The sequence below is a fragment of the Sporothrix brasiliensis genome (assembly GCF_000820605.1).
Source record: "Sporothrix brasiliensis 5110 chromosome Unknown Cont21, whole genome shotgun sequence".
Lineage (NCBI taxonomy): Eukaryota > Fungi > Ascomycota > Sordariomycetes > Ophiostomatales > Ophiostomataceae > Sporothrix > Sporothrix brasiliensis.
Genome location: NW_024467140.1, coordinates 3,116,132 through 3,139,070, shown reverse-complemented (window position 1 = coordinate 3,139,070; position 22,939 = coordinate 3,116,132). Strand labels below are relative to the sequence as shown.

General features: G+C 46.0%; 4 protein-coding genes across 4 annotated transcripts; 3 read left to right on the top strand and 1 right to left on the bottom strand.

Moving 5' to 3' along the window:
• Positions 1-10,128: 10,128 nt before the first annotated feature.
• SPBR_04910 (isocitrate lyase) lies at positions 10,129-11,775 on the top strand (the record flags this gene model as incomplete). Its single annotated transcript, XM_040763187.1, has 1 exon — positions 10,129-11,775. The coding sequence occupies one exon, from the start codon at positions 10,129-10,131 to the stop codon at positions 11,773-11,775; it is 1,647 nt and encodes a 548-aa protein (XP_040615929.1).
• Positions 11,776-12,893: 1,118 nt separating this feature from the next.
• SPBR_04755 (HAT1-interacting factor 1) lies at positions 12,894-15,037 on the top strand (the record flags this gene model as incomplete). The annotated part of the gene is made up of 3 exons (XM_040763032.1): positions 12,894-13,861; positions 14,054-14,456; positions 14,702-15,037. 3 exons carry the CDS (start codon positions 12,894-12,896, stop codon positions 15,035-15,037), a joined length of 1,707 nt encoding a protein of 568 aa, XP_040615928.1.
• A 716-nt stretch (positions 15,038-15,753) lies between these two features.
• SPBR_04556 (SNF2 superfamily RAD26-like protein) lies at positions 15,754-20,046 on the bottom strand (the record flags this gene model as incomplete). Its single annotated transcript, XM_040762833.1, has 1 exon — positions 15,754-20,046. The coding sequence occupies one exon, from the start codon at positions 20,044-20,046 to the stop codon at positions 15,754-15,756; it is 4,293 nt and encodes a 1,430-aa protein (XP_040615927.1).
• A 525-nt stretch (positions 20,047-20,571) lies between these two features.
• On the top strand, positions 20,572-22,692 carry SPBR_04762 (acyl-dehydrogenase domain containing protein; the record flags this gene model as incomplete). Its single annotated transcript, XM_040763039.1, has 2 exons — positions 20,572-20,668; positions 20,753-22,692. 2 exons carry the CDS (start codon positions 20,572-20,574, stop codon positions 22,690-22,692), a joined length of 2,037 nt encoding a protein of 678 aa, XP_040615926.1.
• Between the last annotated feature and the right edge of the window lie 247 nt (positions 22,693-22,939).

Here is a 22,939-nt window from a genome sequence, read left to right as displayed (position 1 = left end):
ATAATCGTGCCAGCCAAAGCCCTGGCCTCATGATAAAGTGATCGTGTCAGACGTTGTCTAGTCCTCAATGGGATGTGCCACTAGCACCAAACGAACATGTCACGTGTGATCCATAAGGATCCACACGTGACTTGTCCCCCTCCCAACGGATGGCATATCCGTTGGGGAAGAGGGGGGAAGATATCATAGATTAGTTGATCCGAAGGATCTTAAATAGATTGAAAATAATCAAGTTATTTTTAATCATTATTTTATAATAATAGTAATAACTTCGTTACGATAGTTTTAATTAATAAGAAATTTTCTTTGTATTAACGTTTATACGTATTATTATATAACTTATAAAAACTACTCTTTAAAAGAAATTTAAATAACTTTCGTTACTTTCGTACGGAAGGTTTATAAAACCTTCTCTTTTTACTTAAAGGAAGTTTTATTTCTCGAATCTTTACCTTTTATTTATTCTTTAACTTTTAATTATAATTAAATTACTTAAAACTTTTTTTTAATAATAATTATTCGTTATTAACGAAAAGTTAAAGATCCGGATTTAATACTACTATTATTTCTTTAAATACTTTTACTTTTAATCGACCTTATTATTTCTACCCTTTTTTTTATTATTACTTTATCGTTTTACTTTTAATAATTTATTATTACTTTTTTTTATAAACTTGTTTTAATTACTTTAATAATATAAATTATTTTTAATCCGGATTAAATACCGTTTTTTTCGATTATAAATATTATTCCTTTACTTTTTTTATTAATAATAATCCGTTATAAATTTATATAAATAAACCTTTATACCGTTTTTAAAATACTACGGTTTATCGACTTTAATATAATAACTCTTTAATTAATTATCTTTAACCCGTTCGAATAATATACTTTTAATACGAGTCCGGTCTTTACTTAAACCGTTAATAAATAAATTATTAATATTATTAATCCGGTCGGTAATAATATTCCCGTTATCCTTTATAATATATTTACCGTAAAATATATTTAACTTTAAAAGTATATATTTTTAATAATTAATATAATACTACTCGTTAATTCTTTAAATAATTATAATTTAAAAAACGATAATATTTATTTATTTAAATCTTTTAAAAATACCCGTTATTAATCGTCGTTACTTTACGATAACTTTTAATATTTTAAACCCGAACGGATCGGTTTTTTCGATTTATTTTAAAACGATTTTAATTAAACTAACTTTATTACTAATAATAAAATATTAGTTTATACGAATATTTTTAACTTTATTAATAAACTTTAATATATAACTTTACGTTACTTTAAAATATTCGTATTAAATACTTAAAGATAATACTTTATTAGTTTCGTATAATAATAGTTTAATTATATCTTTACGGATATTAAACGTATCTTTTTAAAGAATTTATTCTTTAACGAAATTTATATCGTACTTTAAAATAAATTTAAAGTTAATATAACCACGACTAATTATTTCTTTTATACCGTTCGTTTCTCGGTTAACGATATAATCCGTAACCGTAATTTACTTATCTTTTTTAACTCCGTTATAATAAACGTTAAAGTTTACGGTATATTTAACTTTAACGTTATAATTTACGTTTATAAAATTATAAATAACTACTTTTAATCGATAATTCTTAAATTAACCGAACTTACTATTATAAATTAATATATATTAATTTTACGTAAAAGAACGTCCGTTATTTAAACTATCGTTTAACGATTTAATCGTAAACGTACTTACCGTACTCGTAATTAAAATAAAACCGTTTACGATATATATTACTTTTAAAAATATAACGACGTTATTAAACCCTTTAATAAAACTTATAACCGTACGAATAATAAATAAACCTTTTATAAAAACTACGACCGTACTAATAATAATTCACCTTTCGATAAAAACTATAATAAAACCGTTAATAATTAACGTAAAAACACTTTTTAAAAGGATAAATATAAACTTATTAAAGACTACGGTAATCCTCCCGTTAAAATATTTAATATTAATAATATCTTTAACGAGTTAGACTATAACGACGACGAGAACGATAAATCTTCCGTTACTACACTTTAATAAGAATAACTCGACGAAGAAACCGATATAGTTATATTAACCGTACTACCTTTAACCGTTATATTTATAACTTATCGTTAATACTTATAAGTATTTAATAACCGTAATAAACTTTACTAGTACTTTCGTAATAATTATAACCGGTTATTACGGACGGTAAAAAACTAATATTTAATAAACGATAATTTTTAAACACGGATTTTTAAACTACGAATTTTAATATAAATTCTTTACCGGTTTATATATACGTTTTTTTAAATAATTATAATAATACGGATATTTTACGTAATTTCTTTATAATAATACTATATACTTACTTTAAAATTTAAAAAAAATAAAAAAACTAATAATTATTTATTCGAACGTATTTACGTTTACGAATATAATATAAGAATATAACTACTCTTACTTAATTTATTTTATATACCCTTTTTCGAACGTAATAAACGTATTAATTATTAAAGACACCGGGTATTCCTAATCTTTTACTAACTTAATTTAAGTAACGGACAACTACCCACGTTTACTCATCCACTATACTAAACAACCGTTACGGGTTAAAGGTATTAGTAATACTCGTTACTTTATATACGATTACGTTATCCTTCCCTTTTTATTACGAGATTATAATACTTATAATAACTAACCGGTATTCACGTCTTTTAACCGTCGTATTTTTCTAGTTTAAACGTTAACACTTAAATTACTCGTCGGTAATAATATTATAGTACCCAAACGGTTTTATATTAATTATCGTAATATACGTGTTATTATATATTTATATTATACTATTATAAACTTCGTTATTTAACACTTATAATAATAAACTAACTTAATAGTTAAAACGGTTAAACGGATACTTATTCCTTTATACTTATTTACTACTCTTTTTATTTAGTTTAAAATAAAAGTTTATTATAATTCTTTACTATTTACTTTAACGAAATCCTTCTCTTTATTCACTTTTATTTTCGTAATTAATTTTAAAACTACCGTCTTACTAATATATAACTATTTAACCACACTTATTTTACTTTACACTAATTAAAGACTCGACCGTCTCTCTTTATTAATAATAGATTATAGATTTCTCCCGTTATCCGATAATGTTACGGAAACCGTAATATTAACTATCTTTTACACCGACACCGGTTTTACTTTACCTACGTTAAAACTATTTATAATAAATATAATCACTTATTAATTAAGAGTAACTATCTTTAATAACCTTAAATATCCTTAACGTATTATACGGTTTTTTAAACTTTTTAACGAATACGTTACGGTTTTTTAAAACACTAACTTTATTAATAATCTATTAAAATAATAAGTTAAAGTTTACTTTAAAACTAATTAATAATAATTAATCCTTAAACATACCTACACTTATCCGTTAAACTTTAAATTTAAATAAATCGTCGAAAACACGTTAGTAAAACTAATAAAGGACGGTAAGATCGAACCTATAATAAAATCTACACTATTATCTTTCCTTATCTTCGTCGTTTACTATAAAATAAACGACATTAATAAGGAACGTATAGTGGTTAATATCCGTAACTTAAATCGAATAACCTTACCCGATACTTACTTTATAAAAATATAAAACGAAATCTTTTAAAGTGTAATAAAACGAGATATTAAGTTTATCTTTATTTTTAATATTAAATCCTTTTATTATTAATAACGTATCCACCCTTCGTTACGATAAACCTTTATAGTTAACACTTATATCGGTTAATATACTTTTAAATATCTTATTATAAGTTATAAAGGTAATAATACTTATATTTAAAGATAAATAAATACCTTTTTATACGATATCGACGGTACGGACGTTTATTACGACGACGTTATTTAAACGGATTACACGTTTTATTAACACTATAATAACCTATATAAATTTTTATAATTATATATCGATAAAAATATTACTATTAACGTTATTAAAACCTTTTTAACATTTCCTAACTTAAAAATCTTAAACTATTACTTAAATCGATATACTATAACGACTATTATAAAAAAAATCGTTACGATTACTAACCTTACTTTTTTAATAACGTTTAAACTCCTTAAAACTTTTATTAATATAATTATATAGTTATAAACTAACGTCGCCCGTTTTATTATCCGTATAACACTATTATAAAACCGTAAAACCCAACTTCTTAAGACCTTACCGGAGTACAAATCTAAATAAGTTAAATAAAAACTCACTTAATCTATTTAAATCTAACTAATAAAAAAGAAACTTTAAACCTTTTAAAACGTTAAGAAAACTATCGTTAATAATAATCCTACTTATTATATTAATCCTAAACGACCACTTTTCCTCGACGTAAATTCCTTCGGTGACGGTATTAGTGTTAAACTATACTATATTATCCTAACTTACCTACTATCACCCGATACTAAAATATTTTAAGTCCTTTAAAAAACGATATAAACTATCGTATTCTTTTTTAAAACCTTTTTTACCACCGAAAAGAATTACTAACCAACCGAACTTAAAATCTTTAACGTTATTTAAATATTAAAGAAAACTAAACACTAAATCGACGTATATTAATACTCGTTTATTAATATCGTTATAAATTATATATTTATCCTTAAACTATACATATAAACTAATATCGTTAGTTTTACCGTAACTAGTGTTTAAAATAAACGGATTATTCGTATTATAAAATTCTTATTTACATTTAAACTCCGTTTCTTTTACCGTATAAGGAAAGATCACACTATCTTAAATACCTTATTTCGTTTACCTCGTATAAATTAAACCACGTTAATAAATACACCCGGTAACCTCGACTTTATTAACGACGATATTAATATTCTTTAAGTAATACACGAAGTTCGTACTAAACGGGATAATACCCCTTCGGTTATCGAGACGTTTACCGTTTTAACGGTTTTCCTCTCTCCGGATTTTTATACCCGAATTATTTACGGTTATCGTTAAAACCTTTACTTTTTTAAAGTTTTAAATATAATCCGTAAGAACCGTACGTTTAGTTTTAACGTAATATAAATCTTATACTATATACGAAAGGATTTTATTTATTATTAATACTACACTCTTTTACTACGATTATATATCCTTAAAGTTTATATTACGGATATCTTTAAAATAACCTACGACAACTATTATTCGAGTATTAACGTTTTACTACTAGTTATCCGGTAATTTTATATTTTATATATATAACGACTTTTCTTTAAGTTTATTAAAGGATACTATTAATATCGTATTAACTAAACTTAACACTATAAGTTATATAAGTCGTTTTAACCACTACTAATCTTAAATATTTTATATAATAATATCTTTATTAATTTTATACTCGGTCTCCTTTTCTCGGATTAAAATTACGATACTTTATTAATCGTAATCGACCGTTTTATTAAATAAACCCTTTTATTACCCGATTATATTATAAATATAACCGTTACTTAAGGAATTATTTTAATTATATATTTATTTTTATCGAACTAAGGTATCTTTAAAGAAATCATTTCGGACTACGACCTAAAATTCCTTTCCGATCTTTAAATAACTATTTAAATACGGTTATAAACTAAACTATTTTATTTAATAATATACTACTTTTAATCCGACGGTTAAACGGAACGTATTATTTAAACTACTTAAACTTTCCTTCGTTACGTATTATAATTACTTTTAGATATAATTAAATAGGTTTATTATCTTTTAAATATTTAATTTTAATATAATTAACACTATTACTTATTTATTAACACTTTATTAAATTAAACTATCTTAAGTTTTTAACTTAACGACCCGACTTAACTTTTATAAATAAATTAAAAACCGTTAAATATACCTTTTTTACGGATTTTCCTTTAAAACGTATTAACTATTATAATTATATCGGTTAAACGGTATTTTAATAAACGTTATATATTAAAATTCTTTTTACTTAACGATTACGTTTACTTTAAATTATACTACGGTATTAATTAATTTATAACCGTATAATTAAACAAGTTTCGTTTACGGTAAACCGGTCTCTTTTAAATTATCGAAAGAGTCGACCGTTTTACTTATCGTTTTTCTTTTTTTATATCGTAACGAATTTACGACGTCGTTTTAGTCTTTTACTTTACTTTAACTTACTTTAATACTTTCGAACGTTAATTACTAGTAGTAACTTAACTATTATATAATTAACCCGGTACTATTATCCGTATATAAATTCGACGTAATACTTTCGTAATACTTATCCGATATTACGGTTTAAAACCCAAGTTCGATATATAAATCCTTATAAAATATTTACCTTTAAATATATTTATAACTAATTTTAATATTTTTAATAATTACTATTATACCTTTTAACTTTTTCGTTACCTTTCCTTTACTTATTTAATAATTAATATTTTATACTCTCTTTTTTTAAGGATTTTAACTACGTCTTTTATATTATAACTTTATATTTTTTATTACGTCGATAATTATAACCCCGAAACTATTACGATTAACCGTGGTCGATTACGAGTTACGTATATACGACTTTTTTATTAATATCGAAGAAGGAAATAATATATACGTTTTATATATTTAATAAACCGACTCTTTTATTATTAAAACTTTATAGTTAAATAAACCACTTATATAAACTCTTTTTTATAAACGGTTTTTAAACGTTATTAACCGACCTTTTAAATAATCTTATTTAACGGATTATTTTATTATTAACGTATACGACGTCCCGAAAGAAATCCTCGTCGTTTTTAAACGAAACTTAAAATTTAAACGACTTAACTATTTTATACTTTTTAAAAGAATCGTCGATATATTAATCACTTATACCGTTTTTATAAATTAATCTTTAAATATTATAATTACTTATATAATTACTTATATAATTACTTATATAATTACTTATAAACGTCGTCGTTTAATTATATTAAAATTTACGATTTTAATAATTAAACCGATAAAAAACTTTTAATCCAATTTAAGTTATAAAACCCTTTATAAGGACCGTATAAATATTTTAAAATATATTCGTTAATTTACTACCTTATTTTACCTTAACCTTATATTTACAAAAACTTAAACTATTAATAACGTATAAACTAATATTAACGACGTTTTTAAACTTATCGTTAAAAATATAAACTATATTATTATAAAGTTCCGTATACGGTATAAAACTATTAAAGAAATTAAAACTCTTATTAACTTCGACGAAAAGGATAATTTATAACCTTTTTTTAAAAACGGGAACCTTTTCCGAAAACTACCTTTTACTTTTTACGAATCTTTTTTATTTATAAATAATACTTTTAACGACGAAGAATATAATAAAACGAACGTTTTACTTAAAAAAAACGACGATAATATAAACGTTTTACTTAAAATAATAATGAAAGATATTTTTACTTAAATAAATTTAATTTATACGGAAACTATTAATCTTTAAGTAATAATACCCCCGTTTATAAACTTAGTTTTTCGTTAAATTATATAATATAAAAAAAAAGAATATAAAAAAAAATTCGTATTAATTTTTTATTAATATTAATTTTTTACTACTTTATAATCACGTTAATTTTCTACTACTTTATAATTTATAATATCGTTTTATTTTACTACGTTACTTTTTATAAGAATTTATTCCTAACTATCGGGACGACAACATTCCTCCCCGGGACACTGTCACGTGTAATCTATAAGGATCCACACGTGACTTGTCCCCCTCCCAACGGATGGCATATCCGTTAGGGAAGAGGGGGGAAGATATCATAGATTAGTTGATCCGAAGGATCTTAGATAGATTGAAAACAATCAAGCTATTTTCAATCATCATTCCATGACAGAACAGCACGAAAGAGGATAGTCGTAAATAGTAATGACGAAAACAAGACAACCGAGGTTCGTTGAGCCGAAAATTGGCCCCAGTCTAGAGTAGTAAAGTGGCGTCTCCCCAGATCCATACTCCAACATAATCCGAGACATGCCAGCCCAAACCGACACCTAGGTACTCCGACTTTAGGGGGATAAGCTGCTGACTCTCGTTTCTCTTCGTGTTCTCTGCCTTTTTGATGCTCGGAATCTAGGTCAGCGAGGAGAACGAGTGACCAAGGCGAGAGGGCAGTTCGAAGGGCAGCAGGGCAGGTACTAATGTACGTCGTATCTTACCGAGTAGACGCCTGGCACAGGCCCTTGGAATGAGCGAATGACGGCATTTCACATGCTTTTTGGGTGGGAGGCAAGACATGTCAACCGCCGGAAACGAATGGTCGTGCGTGCCAGTAGCATTGGAGAATCGGTTATTTGCATAGTGTGGGTTTGCCAATTTATGTCTATATGCGGTTGTCCGGTGCAATGGAAGTTTTGACATCACGACTTGCCGTACGCCGTGTTTTGTTAAGAGTCCGCTATATGAATGGACACGGGACGAACATAGGACATGCCGTCTTCATCTCTCGGTCACCGTCTTCCAGATTCGCCATCTGATGTTTACTATTGTTTCGCAAGACAACAAGTTCTCATTCTCAAACGCCTTCCAGCTTCAGACCACTCTTGCCGTCCCCCCGCAGCAATATGTCCATGTTTGTACAATTAGTGTATGGAACGGAGAGACAAGGGAGGAGCGAGCAGAAGGCGAAAAGTAAACAATGTATTCGTGCTTCAAAACGCCAGATGCACTTCAAAGCCCAGGAATCACGGGCAAAAGCCGGGTGGCCTGCTGCCGTGATTGGCCGATCCGCAAAAGCAGGTGTGCAGAGCCACCGTTGACCCGAAAAGTGGCCCAGAGGACGCCAGAAAGTGTGTAATTATAGTCTAAGAAATACAACAAAAAGCGAGAAGGCCTCTCCTTTTGGCGGTGGTAAACGATATGCACCAAGTGAAGTCTCGGGGGCCATTTTCGCACATCGGGTCCGTTACGGCAATGTGGAAGGAGAGTGGAGTGGGGGCGTATGCGGTCCTGCTCTCCCCTGTAACGTCCCTAGAGTGCGGTGGACTCAGCGGACTCGTCCTGTCCCAGCGCCGACAGTGGCCGCTTCGTCACCAGGAAGCCGCGGGCTATGTAAGTTGATTGGCTGGTGTAAGCTGCGGGCAACACTAAGGCATTTCAGTTCAGTGTCCTTCTACGGCTGCGCTTTTGTATTTCTTTGCCACTTGACAATCGACGGCTGTTTAAGCCCACACCCCAACGAAAGGGTAGTGATGGAAGATGGCCTTTCTTGTTCCTTTTCGACGCCCCCTTCTCCACTTTTTCAACCCAGTAACCGGTCGGTCAAGCGGCTCTCTCAGGAATGAAAGGGAGACTTACGCAGAAACAAAAAGAGAAAGGCGAAAGGGAAACGAGAAAGAGCAGAAAGAGACGAGTGGCCGAGTAACGGCAGTCCCGTCTGAGAGGCCATTGAGTTTTGAGGATTCTCGAGGCATCTGTGGGAAGCAAACTGTTTACCACGAGCCATCTGCTGAAGACAACAAGGGCGTGCCATCCCAGTGAATTGGCCCTGCTTCAGACCAAAGTACCCGTGCGGAGCACACTGTACACGAAAAAGAGACGGTACAAACCAGAGACCAAATACTTCACGTTGGGATGTCCTTCGCGGGGCCGGCTAGGGGGGGGCGTGTGGTTTAGAGCTAGCTCGGCGTGGAGCAAGCGTGGAGGCGCCTTGTGCCTTTGGAGACCGTCTTCACTCTCTTTCTGCCATCCGCGTCTGGATGGCGTTAAAGAGTCATAACGTGCCCAGGTGTCCTCGTAGCCGAACATGTGACGGAGCGTACAGCAGCCGTACAGGCTTGCAGGGCCAAAGGGCAAAGGGACGAGACAACAACGGAAGCTATTTTATATAGTACAGGTCTGGCCTTCTTTCTTTTCATTTCTCTTCTGGTCTTCTGATCGATTCTCTGATCAATTGTACTTTTCCCTCCTCAATTCTGGGTCATCTCCGTATCCTCCTTCGTTCTCCCTCTCCTCATCGTCATCATTCATCTCGACTGGTGATTCCATAATTCATTTCTCCTCTCTCACACTCTCTCTCACACACACACAATGGCGTCCAACAACATGCTGCCGCCGGCCATTGATGCCGCCGCAGAGGACCAGCGCTTCGCCGACGAGGTGCGCCAGGTCAAGCAGTGGTGGAGCGAGCCGCGCTGGAGACACACCAAGCGGCCCTTCACCGCCGAGCAGATTGTGTCGAAGCGCGGCACTCTGCCCATCCAGTACCCCAGCAACGCCCAGGCAAAGAAGCTCTGGGGCCTGCTCGAGAAGCGCTTCGCCGAGAAGGACGCCTCCTACACCTACGGCTGCCTCGAGCCCACCATGGTCACCCAGATGGCCCAGTACCTCGACACGGTCTACGTCTCCGGCTGGCAGTCGTCGTCCACCGCGTCGTCCTCGGACGAGCCCGGCCCGGATCTGGCCGACTACCCCTACACGACCGTGCCCAACAAGGTCGGCCACCTCTTCACGGCCCAGCTGTTCCACGACCGGAAACAGCGCCACGAGCGCCTGAGCCTGCCCAAGGACCAGCGCAACAAGGCGCCTCACGTCGACTACCTGCGCCCCATTGTGGCCGACGCCGACACGGGCCACGGCGGCCTGACGGCCGTCATGAAACTGACCAAGCTGTTTGTCGAGAAGGGCGCCGCCGGCATCCACATCGAGGACCAGGCGCCCGGCACCAAAAAGTGCGGCCACATGGCCGGCAAGGTGCTGGTGCCCACCAGCGAGCACATCAACCGCCTCGTGGCCATCCGCGCGCAGGCCGACATTATGGGCGTCGACCTCGTGGCCATTGCGCGCACCGACGCCGAGGCCGCCACCCTCATCTCGTCCACCATTGACCCGCGCGACCACGCCTACATCCTGGGCGCCACCAACCCCAACCTGCCCGCCCTCAACGACCTCATGACCCAGGCCGAGGCCGCCGGCAAGAGCGGCGACGCCCTGCAGGCCATTGAGGACAAGTGGCTGGCCGACGCCCGCCTCCAGCGCTTCGACGACCTCGTTGCCGACGCCCTCGCCAAGGCCGGCCGGGGCGCGTCGGCCATCGCGGCCTACAAGGCCGCCGCCAAGGGCAAGTCGCTGACAGAGGCCCGCGCGGCGGCCCGCCAGGCCCTCGGCGCCGCCGCCGCCGACGCGCTGCACTTTGACTGGGACGCGCCCCGCACGCGCGAGGGCTTCTACCGCCTCAAGGGCGGCTGCGAGTGCGGCATCGCCCGCGCCATCGCCTACGCCCCCTACTGCGACGCCATCTGGATGGAGAGCAAGCTGCCCGACTACAAGCAGGCCACCGACTTCGCCGAGGGCGTCCACGCCGTCTACCCCCACCAGAAGCTCGCCTACAACCTGAGCCCCTCCTTCAACTGGAAGACGGCCATGCCCCGCGCCGAGCAGGAGACGTACATCCGCCGCCTGGCCCAGCTCGGCTACTGCTGGCAGTTCATCACGCTGGCCGGCCTGCACACCACCGCCCTCATCAGCAACCAGTTCGCCCGCGCCTACGCCCAGAACGGCATGCGCGCCTACGGCGAGCTTGTCCAGGAGCCCGAGATGGACGGCGGCGTCGATGTCGTCAAGCACCAGAAGTGGTCGGGCGCCACCTACGTGGACGAGCTGCAGAAGATGGTCACCGGCGGCATCAGCTCCACGGCTGCCATGGGCAAGGGTGTGACCGAGGACCAGTTCCATTAAACGGGTGGTGACCTGTTGTGTTCTCTGTCCTCTCGCTTTGGTCGTTTTTCGGTCTTCTGTGTCCCGGTTTAGACTGGACTCTTCTGGCACTCGTGTAAAAAGTAGCTGAAAAAGCACATTGACGCGTTGTTTTTATTTTCGTTTTCTTTTGTTCCAGTTACATACTTTTGATATCTTGTGTCATTTTTTCGCCATCGCCTTTCGCCATCGCCTTCTTGCCCGGCACACATAGTCCATTATTCCAATGCCATGTCGAGTTTCCAACTATCATTATTGTGCGTCTTCAGTTCCATTTGACCTCATGCAAATGCAAAAAGCGCGCCGAGCGCAGCTTCCTCGAGCCCCTCGGCTTAGCTGCCTTTGGTCCTCGGCCAGTCAGGTCCTCTCCACACCCAATGGAATGGGCCCACTGAAGTGCCCCATAAAAACCAGGAAGGGGCCAAAAACCGCCCTAACAGTCGTCATACATAGAAAAGCACTGAAAACACGCCCAGACGGTTCCAGCTCGTCTCAGTCACGCCTGCCCAAAAAGCTCTCTACATCCATGTCACCATCCGCCAATCAGACACGTTAGGTGCGCCAGAGCGGGGCACAGCTGCCAGTTTCTCCTCTTTCTCCTGCGCTCACATCGCGTGTCACGAGTAGCTCAGGTGGAGAGACAGGAAAGAGCGACTGAACGCAAGACACGGAAAGAGTGTCACGAATCGCAAAACCTGCAATTGAACAAATACGGAAGGATCGCAACTCGTGACTTTGTCCCCTTGCCATCTTTGCCATTTTCGTCACTCGAATCGCAGGGCCGCGCCTTCCACCTGTGTATTAACAGTTGTCGACTTGCCCATCCCATCTGCAGAAAGGGCCTCCCCACAATTTGGAAGCTGCTCCCTTGACAGCATTTCTTGTCCCCAATTCTCTCACGACGACTTCGTCTCTACATCCTTTTGTTCACCATCTTCCATCCGCCATCGCGCCTGTTCGTTTGTGACCATTTGTCTGCGCGGTCCATCCATCGATTATCCAACCAACAGACAGGTGTTACAATACTTATTCTGTACATGTACATGTACCTGTCCCTGTCCCTGTTCCTGACTTGACACGCAAATCAACAAAATTTGACCATGGCCGACAACGCCCCTCCTGCTGAGCCAGCTGCGGCTGCAAAAGCTGAATCCACTGCTCCCCCCGTCGTCGTCGCGTCTGCCGTCCCGGCTGGCATTCGCTCGGGTGTCAGCACCCCGGGCGGCCCTCGCTCGGGTGCCGTCACGCCTGCCATGTCCGAACTCCCCGCCGACCAGGTCGGCTACAGCCTCAAGGTCTCGCTGGCCGACCTCTGCGCCAAGGCCGCCATGCTCTACAGCCAGCAGAAGAACTACGAAGAGGCCGCCGAGGTCTATGCGCGCGCCGCCGAGATGCAGGCCGAGATCAACGGCGAGATGGACCCCGAAAACGCCGAGATTCTGTTCCTGTACGGCCGCGCCCTGTTCAAGGTCGGCCAGAGCAAGAGCGACGTGCTAGGTGGCAAGGCGCCGGAGACGAGCGAGGATGCGAAGAAGGCCCCGAAGGCGCAAAAAGACAAGAAGGAGTCCGCCGCGGGCGGCTCCGGCATCATTGCCAACGCCATCGGTGGCGCCAGCGACAGCGATCCCGTGGCGAGCGCGTCGTCGGGTGCGACCAAGGAGGAGGCGGCGGCGCTCGAGGCCAAAAAGCCGCTGTTCCAATTTACCGGCGACGAGGAGTGGGATGCGTCCGACGACGAGGCGGGTGAGGATGCCGAGGGCGGCGACGATGACGGCGAGGGCGATGAGGAAGAGGAAGACGACCTCGCCGTGGCCTTTGAGGTGCTCGACCTGTCGCGCGTTCTCTTTGAAAGACAGCTCGAGGAGAAGAAGGACAAGGAAGGCGCCACGGACACTGGAGTCGAAGCGGGAGGCCCTAGCAAGGGCAAGGAGATTGAAGAGAGCAAGGCCGACGGCGACGAGACTGCGTCTCCCATTGCGACAGGCGTGTCCGGCGACCTACGCCACGTCCTGGAGCGTCTCGCCGACACACACGATCTCCTGGCCGAGATCTCGCTCGAGAATGAGAGGTAAGATATTCTGCTTTTGTGCGCAAGGAAGGAATTCACTCTCGCCTAAATCAATGCACGAGAGCGAAAGGAGGAGGGTGAACCAAAGAAGACTCGTCGTTTGAAAAGAGATCTACACCACACGCCTCAACTCTTTTTGTCTTCTTTTGCAACTCACCTTCTCACCTTTTATTTTCTTTCTTCCCAAAACAGATACCCGAATGCCATTGTAGACTCCCGCGCGTCTCTGGCCTACAAGAAGCGGTACCTGTCCGAAGACTCGGAAATCATTGCCGAGGCCCATTTCAAGCTGTCTCTGGCTCTTGAGTTTGCGTCTGTCACGACCGCTAGTGAGGACTCGAACAATGGACAAGGCAACGGCAACGACAACGGCAACGGCGCCGCTGCCGACGGCGGTCAGCAGCAGACACAGCAAGTCGACCAGGAGCTGCGCGACGAGGCGGCCCGCGAGCTCGAGGCGGCCATTGCCAGCACCAAGCTCAAGCTCCAGAGCAAGGAGGTCGAACTGGCCACTCTGCACTCGCCAGAGGACAACGACTCAACGCGTCGGCAAATTACCGAGGTCAAAGATATCATCTCCGACATGGAGCAACGGGTAGGACCGCCACTTTTTTGCTTTTGTCCCCTTTCCGTCCCTTTCCTGTGCCTTTTACATTGTCGACCCCAGGTGTATTCGGTCACCCATCTTCCTGCACTTCCAGATCGTCGCTGGCCTTGCGGATCGATTCTCTTTTCGTTCCCATTCGAGGCCAACAGCCATATCATGATCGCACCCGTCTCAACGGTCTTCCCCATACTTTGACCAAATGCTGACCTCTTTTGCTCAACTACGAAATATAGCTTGTCGACCTTCGCAAACCTCCCATTGATCTGAACGCGGCTGTCAACGGCCCTGCGGGTGCCGGCCTGGGTGGCCTGCTGGGCGCCCTCAGCGGCGGCGCTGCGGGTGGCTTCGGCAGTGCTAGTGGCAGTGGCAATGGCAGTGCCGTTGGCAGCGATGCCAAGAAGCCCGCCACAGACCTGACGGGCCTGGTCCGCAAGAAGGCTAAGGATGTCCCTGCTCCTGCTGCCCCGTCAGCGGATGCCTCCTCGACTAATGGCAAGCGGAAGGCCGAGGAGCCGGCTGACGGATCGGACGAAGAGGCCAAGAAGGCCCGTACTGTGGATGCCGCGTAAAGCCATGCAACCCAGTAAAGATGAATGTTTATGTACGATTTTAGGGAGACATGGGATGCCGTGGAGTCTCGTATTTTCAAAGGGTGTATGGGGTATATGTGGCCATGTTCTGCCATATTTGATTTTCCAAGTTTGAACTGTGTTCTGTTTTCATTGTTTTTCATTGTCTCTTTTTATCAACATCAACAACAGCAAGGTATCGGCGTGGCTGCAACATCGGACAAACTCCCGAGTGAGAGAGTCCGTTCTTAAAACAACACATACCAGGACAGGGATGGGCATGTTATAGGAATTGCTAGTATTGTCAGTTCGAGCGTCTATTGATTATATGCTATTTATCTCACAAGCTCCCGGTCAATATCGAAACTCTAAACAAGTCAGTATTGTAAAGTAAAATAAAATAAAATAAAAAAATTAATATTTACCGTGTGAGTTTTCGCCTTGATTTTTACCTGAAAATGGAAACTTGACATGATATTAAATATTAACGTCTTTATTTTCTCTTATTTAATTTCCAATTCAAACAGTAAATAACAATGCTTTATGATTATACCACATATTCATCAATACAAGCACACAACAACATAAGCATTACTTCTCAAAAGTTATATATTGTTACGTCATAAATTTTAAATGTGCATGGGAAACCGTTTCTCTGGAGTCAATTCTAAATAGGGTATCATATCATCATAAAAGTACAAAGTATATACACGAAATTACAATTCATCCGTGTCGTCCGAGTCGCTGATATCTTCATGGATCGAGCGTGTAAGCGAGATGGGCGGCACCGACGTCCGCTGGTCGGGCACCTCGACGACCGAGGCAGGCTCCAGCTCCCTATCTGCGGGAGCAGCAACTGGACTGCTGGAGAGCAAGACGACAACGGTATCGTCCTTTGAGTTCCCGGCAGCCTCGTCCACCGCCATGGCTTCGTCGGCTGCGTTCGTTTCCCACCGTGCCGTGTTGTTCTCGTGCTTGATGCGCACAGACGCGACAGACGTGACTGACGGTGTTGCCTGATTTTGCGTAGGCTGCGTAGCCGTGGCCTGTGTCGACAGGATCGTCTTGCTGTGCGGTTCGCGCTTGATTCGGGGGAGGGCGGCTTCTGTTTTGACCGGGCCCTTGTCGTCGCCGTCGTCATCCTTTTTTATTTGTGGTAATGAGTTCGTTTCGTCGGCTTCTTTCTTGCCATTCAACTGGTCGGCATCATCTTCCACCTTCTTGGTGTCCTTGATGTCCTTGACATCTTTCTCTTTCTCTTTTCCTTTGCCGTTGCCGTTGTCGTCTGAGTCGTCCATTCTCATGACTCGCTCGCGTCTCTCCACAACGTCCTCGCTGATGACGACCAAGGAAGCCACTTCGCCTTCTTTCGGTTCATCCTCGTCGCCTTCTTCGTCAACCTTGATTTGCTCCCTTACCGTGAGGCCACCTTCTTCGTCTCCTTCACCCTCGCTTTCTGTCTCCCGCGAGGCCTCCATCTGCTCGCGGAGCAGCAGTTCTCGCTTCCGGTAAAACTTCTCGAGGCACTGCCGCCGCTGCTCGGGCGTCCAACCCTCGACGACCACGGCAAAGTCCGTGGCCGTGGCGAAGCCGGCCTCGCGCGCCATGGTGCAAAATTGGCGGCGCATGACGTCGTCGGGCGGGTTGTACTGCAGGCGTTGGCCAAGAAGCAAGGACGCATAGAACCCTGAGAAATCGGCGTCGCGGGCAGAGCGGAAAGCAGCGCTGGTGTCGGCCATGGTCGAACTGATGTCTCCGACGTTCGCCTCATGGGCTGCGACGCTGTCGTTGTCCGACAGGCTGTCGATATGACTACCGCTGTCGCTCTGGTCGTGGCCGTAGTAGGCACTTCGGTTGGTGACGCTGACGCGACTGGTGTTGTGGCCGTCCAGATCACCGTCGTCTTCGTCATCGTCGCCGCGGCCACCGCCACCGTCCATACCACCTTCTTCTGCCAGGACCATTTCGGCGCGACGCGACAGCTGGGCCTCGACGCGACTACTGCCGACCACCTCCGAGTTGTTATGTGTGTACTCGACGCCGGCGCTTGCGAGGATGGCCTGAATCGCATCTCGCTTGCCAGGCGGGCTGTCGGGTTTCTTGTCTGCGGCGCCGTTCTTGTCATCGCTGTCGTCGTCGGCTCCCTCAGACTTTATAATGGCGGCCATTTGGTGATTGCTGGCGGCGCCCTCCAGTTTGACGAGCATTTCATTGTCCTTGTCGGCCGCCGCCTGCTGCATGTCAATGGCCGTCAGGTGCACACCCACTTTGGCCTCAGCAATGTTGGTCTTGTTGACAATGTCGCGCAGCACGACCTGGTCGGCAGAAAACGTAAATAGGTTGTTGAGGCCAAAGATCTCGCCCTGGCGCGTCTGGTCCTGCTGCACGCCCTTGAAGTAGCGCCGCTCGGACGACGCGCTGTAGCCAATGTTGGCCTGCTGCTGCTTGTAGATTTGGCGCGCGTAGACAATTTCTTCAATGGTGCCGGCCGACACGAGGCGGAACACGTCGACATCGCGCACCTGGCCGATACGGTAGGCGCGGTCCTGGGCCTGCAGGTCGTAGGCCGGGTTCCAGTGCGGGTCAAAGATGACAACCTTGTTGGCCGAGGTGATGTTGAGTCCGACGCCGCCGGCCTTGGTGGAGATGAGAAAGACAAACTGGGCCGGGTCGGCATTGAAATCGTCGACGACGCGCTGGCGCTCATCATAGCTGAGCGAGCCGTCGAGGTAGCTGACGCTGTAGCTCGTGTTGTGGAACAGGTGCTGCAGGATGCGCAGGAGGCGGACATTGTGCGAGAACACGAGCACCTTGTCGCCGTTCTCATGCCAAAAGCGCAACAGCTTGCGCAGCACCTTCCACTTGCCGCAGAAGTCGGGGTTCGCCAAGTTGACGAGCGAGTCACGCTGGCGGTAGAGCGTCTCCCAGTCGTCCGGCACGCAGGTCTTGAGGACGGCCATGGCGCGTTTGTAACGGTCGTTGGCGGCTTTGGCGGCCGAGACGGCTTTGATTTTGGCGGCAACCGATGCTGTCGAGGATGGCCGCCGTGAGCTGCCTTCGCCATTCCCCTGCTCGCCTTCATTTTCCCCCTCCTCCTCTTCGTCAACGTCGTCGGGATCCGGCTCATCTTCCTCTGCCGTGCCCACGACGCCGTCAGCCGACGGGATGAGAAGCGTCAGATGATTCGACAGCTTGAGCAGGTTCTGGATCGTCGGAAAGACGAGGCTGAACCAGCTCACCTTCATTCCAGGTACCGGGGAGACATATTTGTAGCAGCACCAGCCACGCTTTCGGTGCGGATGATTATCGCACGGCTCAGACACGCGGCGCAAGAACTCGACCTGCTCGCTGTCGACAAAGTTCTTGTAGGCCTGGCTCTGGCGGTCGGTCAGTGGGCAAAAGACGACCCGGTCGGTCTTGCGCGGCAGCTGGTGGGCGATGAGCGACTTCATGCGCCGCAGAAAGAACTCGGGCAGCAGGTTCTGGACCAGTTTTTTGGCCGTCGTGCGGGCCAGACTCAGCTGGAAGAGAGTGGCGTCGTGCGACTGGCCAATGGTCAGAGGCCTGCTGATCGTCTGCTGCCACTCGCGCAACGTGCCAAAGCGGCCCGGGTTCGTCCAGTTGAGCAAGGTCCACAGCTCCTCGTACTTGTTCTGGATGGCCGTTCCTGTCAGGCCAATGCGGCACAGAGCGTTGACTTCGTCCATGGCGCTGGTCATCTCGGACTTGCGCTCCTTGAGGATGTGGCACTCGTCGGCGACGACGGCATCCCAGGACACCGAATTGATGCGGCCCTTGTTGTTTTTATAGGTGGTGTACGTAGTCACCATGATCTCGAGACGCCCGGCACGGGCAGACTGCAGCACATCGTCCTTGCCGGAACCGTGATAGAGGTCAACATGCCACCAGCCCCAGCGCTGCAGCTCATTGCGCCAGTTCTGAATGAGCGAGCCGGGGCACACGACCAGCACGCGCGGGTACCAACGGCTGTCGGGGTCGTCGCCGTCACCGTCACCGATGGCACCGGCAGGAGGCCCTGCACGCCGCATCTTGCGCATGCGCTTGTCGTCACGCTCGTCGCCCGTCTTGCCAAAGGCAGCCGTCAAAAAGGCAGCCACCTGCACGGTTTTGCCGAGGCCCATATCGTCGCCCAGGATGCCGCCCTTTTGGTAGACAAACAGCTGGTGCAAGAACTGCACACCGGCCACCTGGTAGTCCCGTAGGTACTGGGCCATGCAAGCTGGAATGACACCCGCCGAGAACTCGAGCACAATGTCTTTCCGCTCGCGGGATGGCCGCACACTGCTGTCGAACTGGGGCCGCGTTTGGAGCGATGTCTGGGGCAGACGGCTACTGTTGCTCTTGGTGCGGCCGGATCCATCTGGACGAACACGATGACGCCGCCGGTCGTTGTCGTCGTCGGAAAAGTAGATGTCGCTGTAATCGGGAGGGAGCCGAAGGCCGGCGTCTTTCAGGAGCGCTCGTCTTTTGTCGAAATCCCGGCGGCGCGTGCGGATGTATTCTGGAATGGTGACGCCCTCCTCGTCCTCGTTCTCCCCCTTCACGAACTCGTCATTGTCTGCACGTGCTGTCGATTCGGCCCTTCCTTTTCCCTTGGCGTCCTTCCGCCCGGCCGCGGCCGACCTGCCTCGTCCGCGCCCTCTTCCCCGGCCTCTACCTCGACCGCCTCCTCCACCCCTTTTGCGTTTTTTGAGCCGCTCGTATTCGCCGTCGGACTCGTCGGTCCACTCGATCTTGACACTTATATCTTCTGGTCGAGGGCATTTCCCTGGGCCCCGATCCGGATCGTCCGGCACCACTTCAGCTCCCTCTTCTTCGTCGTCGACATGGTCGGCTACATGCAATCGTCGTCTTTTGACGCCTTTGGATGGTCTTGGCGTGTCGAACGGCCCCAGATCGAGGTCGGAATCGACATCGAGCTCGGATGCCGTGGACTCGTCATCAATGACGATCCCTTCGTATCGCACCGACGCGCTGCGCGCTGCCATGGTAGTTACGTGGGCATTGCGTATGCCTTATGCTGAGGGTGTGAATTGACAATGGCGATGAAAGACGCGACGCGAACATTGGAGCCAGCGAAGAGGGGCGCAGATTGGCGTAAAGTGCTTTGGAGCTGTTGCGTGAGCACGTGCATTGGCTAGGCTCCCGTCAGGTGGGGGCGACTGTTATGGGACGTCACCCACAGCACATGCATGCACTAAACCTGCCTTGCTCTTTCCCCGGCTGGGGAACAATAGAGGAATCAATTCCGCACCTGTCATTTGGCGGAGATCAGTGGTGCCTCGGCAGGCGTGGAGTAGGGAAAGAGCAGACGGGGAACAGCAATACTCTGCAAGGCGGACCTGCCATGAGTATTAGAAGACGAAGCAAGTCCCAAAACAGCAATCCAAGGAAGTCGCGACTTGTCTGATTGTCGTCAAATTTTGTCCGTCTCCTTTTTGAACGCTTTTTGACCTTTGCACCGTTTCGGATTCGTCACCAGCCCCTTGTAGGGACAGAGGACAACGCCCACCATGGAACCATCCAGCTCTAATACGGGCTTCTTCCAGGAGCTTCCGGAGCTCCCAAACCAATTTTACGACGATATCAGTGTACAGCGTGTTCTGAATCGTATGTGTGTTTTTTGATTTAGTTTATTATTTTCCTTCACTTTTGATGCTTTCGTGTCATGACGAGTCCGCTGACCTGCCCCAGTGCTGATCCCTGCCGACATTCGCAACGAAGTCGAGCCTGAAATCGCTCAGCTCGCGGACGATGTCCTCGCACCGCACATCTTTGACCTCATTACCGACGCTGAGCGCAACCTGCCGTACCTGCGCGGTGGCGGACGCAATGCCATGGGCCGGCCAACGAGCGAACTCGTGACGGGCGAAGGCTGGCGCGGCCTGCAGGCGTTTGGGATTGAGCGCGGCATTGTGGCGTACAACTATACACAAGACCATGCGGCGTACGGCGCGCATGCGCGTGTGCTGCAGATGCTGCGGTGCCACCTGTGGGAGCCGTCGGGTGCGAGCACAACATGCCCGGGAGCCATGACGGACGGCGCGACACGGCTGCTGCAGCGGCATCTGGCACTGGACGCCAAGACGTCGGCGTCGTCGGAGACCAAAATGTCCGAGACGCAGCGCAGGGTACTCCAGAGTGCCTATGACCGGCTGACATCGCGCGATCCAAAGCAGGCGTGGACGAGTGGACAGTGGATGACAGAGCGGCCGGGCGGGTCGGACGTGTCGCAGACGGAGACGACGGCGACGTTTGTTGGGCAACAGCGACAGCACCATGGTCAGGGCGCTGGTGAAGATGTTGACGCGGACGGGCTGCCGCTGGGACCATGGTCCATTGACGGGTTCAAGTGGTTCTCGTCGGCCACAGATGCGGGCATGACGATTCTGCTGGCGCGCACACAGCCAGGCAAAGGATTGTCGGCGTTTTACGCGCCCATGCGGCGGCGGCGTCCCGACTCGGCACCCGCCACAGAGGTCGCCACGGGCAGTCGCCGGAAGCAAACGCAAAACAACACAGAGCTCAACGGCGTGCGCATCCAGCGTCTCAAGGACAAGTCGGGGACGCGGCCCGTGCCCACGGCCGAGCTGGAGTTGAAGGGCATGCGCGCGTGGATGATCGGCCAGGAGGGCAATGGCATCCGCGAGATTGCGACGGTGCTGGGCATTACGCGCGTGCACTGCTCAATTGCGTGTCTGGGCCTGGCGGGCCGCGGCTTGGCCGTGGCCAAGGCGTACTCGCTGAAGCGAACCATCAGCGGCGCGGCGGGCGGCGCGTCGCGGCTGCTGCTGTATCGCAGCCCACTTCACATGCGCACGCTGGCCGACCTGACGATTGACTACCATGGACTCATGCTGCTGACGTTTTACACGGCGCACATTATGGGCCTGGACGAGCGCCAAACGCCAAGCACAAGCAAGAGCGGAAAGCACGGCACTACTGGCGGTGCAGGCAGCGACCTCGTGCATCCCCCAGCCCCGGCCGTGTCACCGCTGCTGCGCGCTCTCAGCTCGCTGCACAAGGCGTACGTCTGCAAGCAGTCGGTGCCGCTGCTGCATTCCGTGTGCATGGAGGCCCTGGGTGGCGTCGGCTACCTCATGAATACGGAGTCGGAGGCGCTCAACATGGCACGGCTGTTCCGCGACGGCACCGTCAACGCCATCTGGGAAGGCACAACGGATGTGCTAAGTACGGACTTGGTGCGGACGCTGACGCACCGCAAGTCCGGCAGGGCCAGCCTGGATGCGCTGGAGTGGCTGGTCAAGACGTCTGTGGTGGGCGACACGGTCGCCTCGTCGCTCTTGCTCCCGGCGTGGGCGGCCCTGCGTACGCGTATTGAGACGACCTCGGCCGACATCTTGCTGGCGGACGCGCGGTCGATTTTGTTCAGCGCCGCCGAGGTTCTGATTGCGGGCTTACTATCGGCCGACGCACACAGCGACGGATCAACAGCGGCTGCGGCGATGAGCCAGCGGTACTTATTGAGGAAGGGTTTCTTGGGCAGAGATTCGGATGCGGCTAAGGTGGCAGAATCGGATCCTATTGAGCAGCGATTGGCGATTGACACGGCTATTGTTTATGGACCGAAAGGACCCAGCGGACCGAACGTGCAACAGGCGGCGAAGCTCTAGACGACGAGATGTTGGCGCGCATAACATCACGAGGGCATAGCATTTTGGGCAATCAACTGTGGAAATTGAAATTTAACTCGTCGTGATATTCGTTATCATACATGGTTCGTGGGCAAACTTGCGATAAAGAAGCAAACTGGCTAACAAAAGGAACAGAAAAACAGAGCCATATCCAAACATAAGACGCACAAACGCATAGATGCAGAGACGTCTATGACAAAACCAATGCGCAAGAAAAATCATGAGC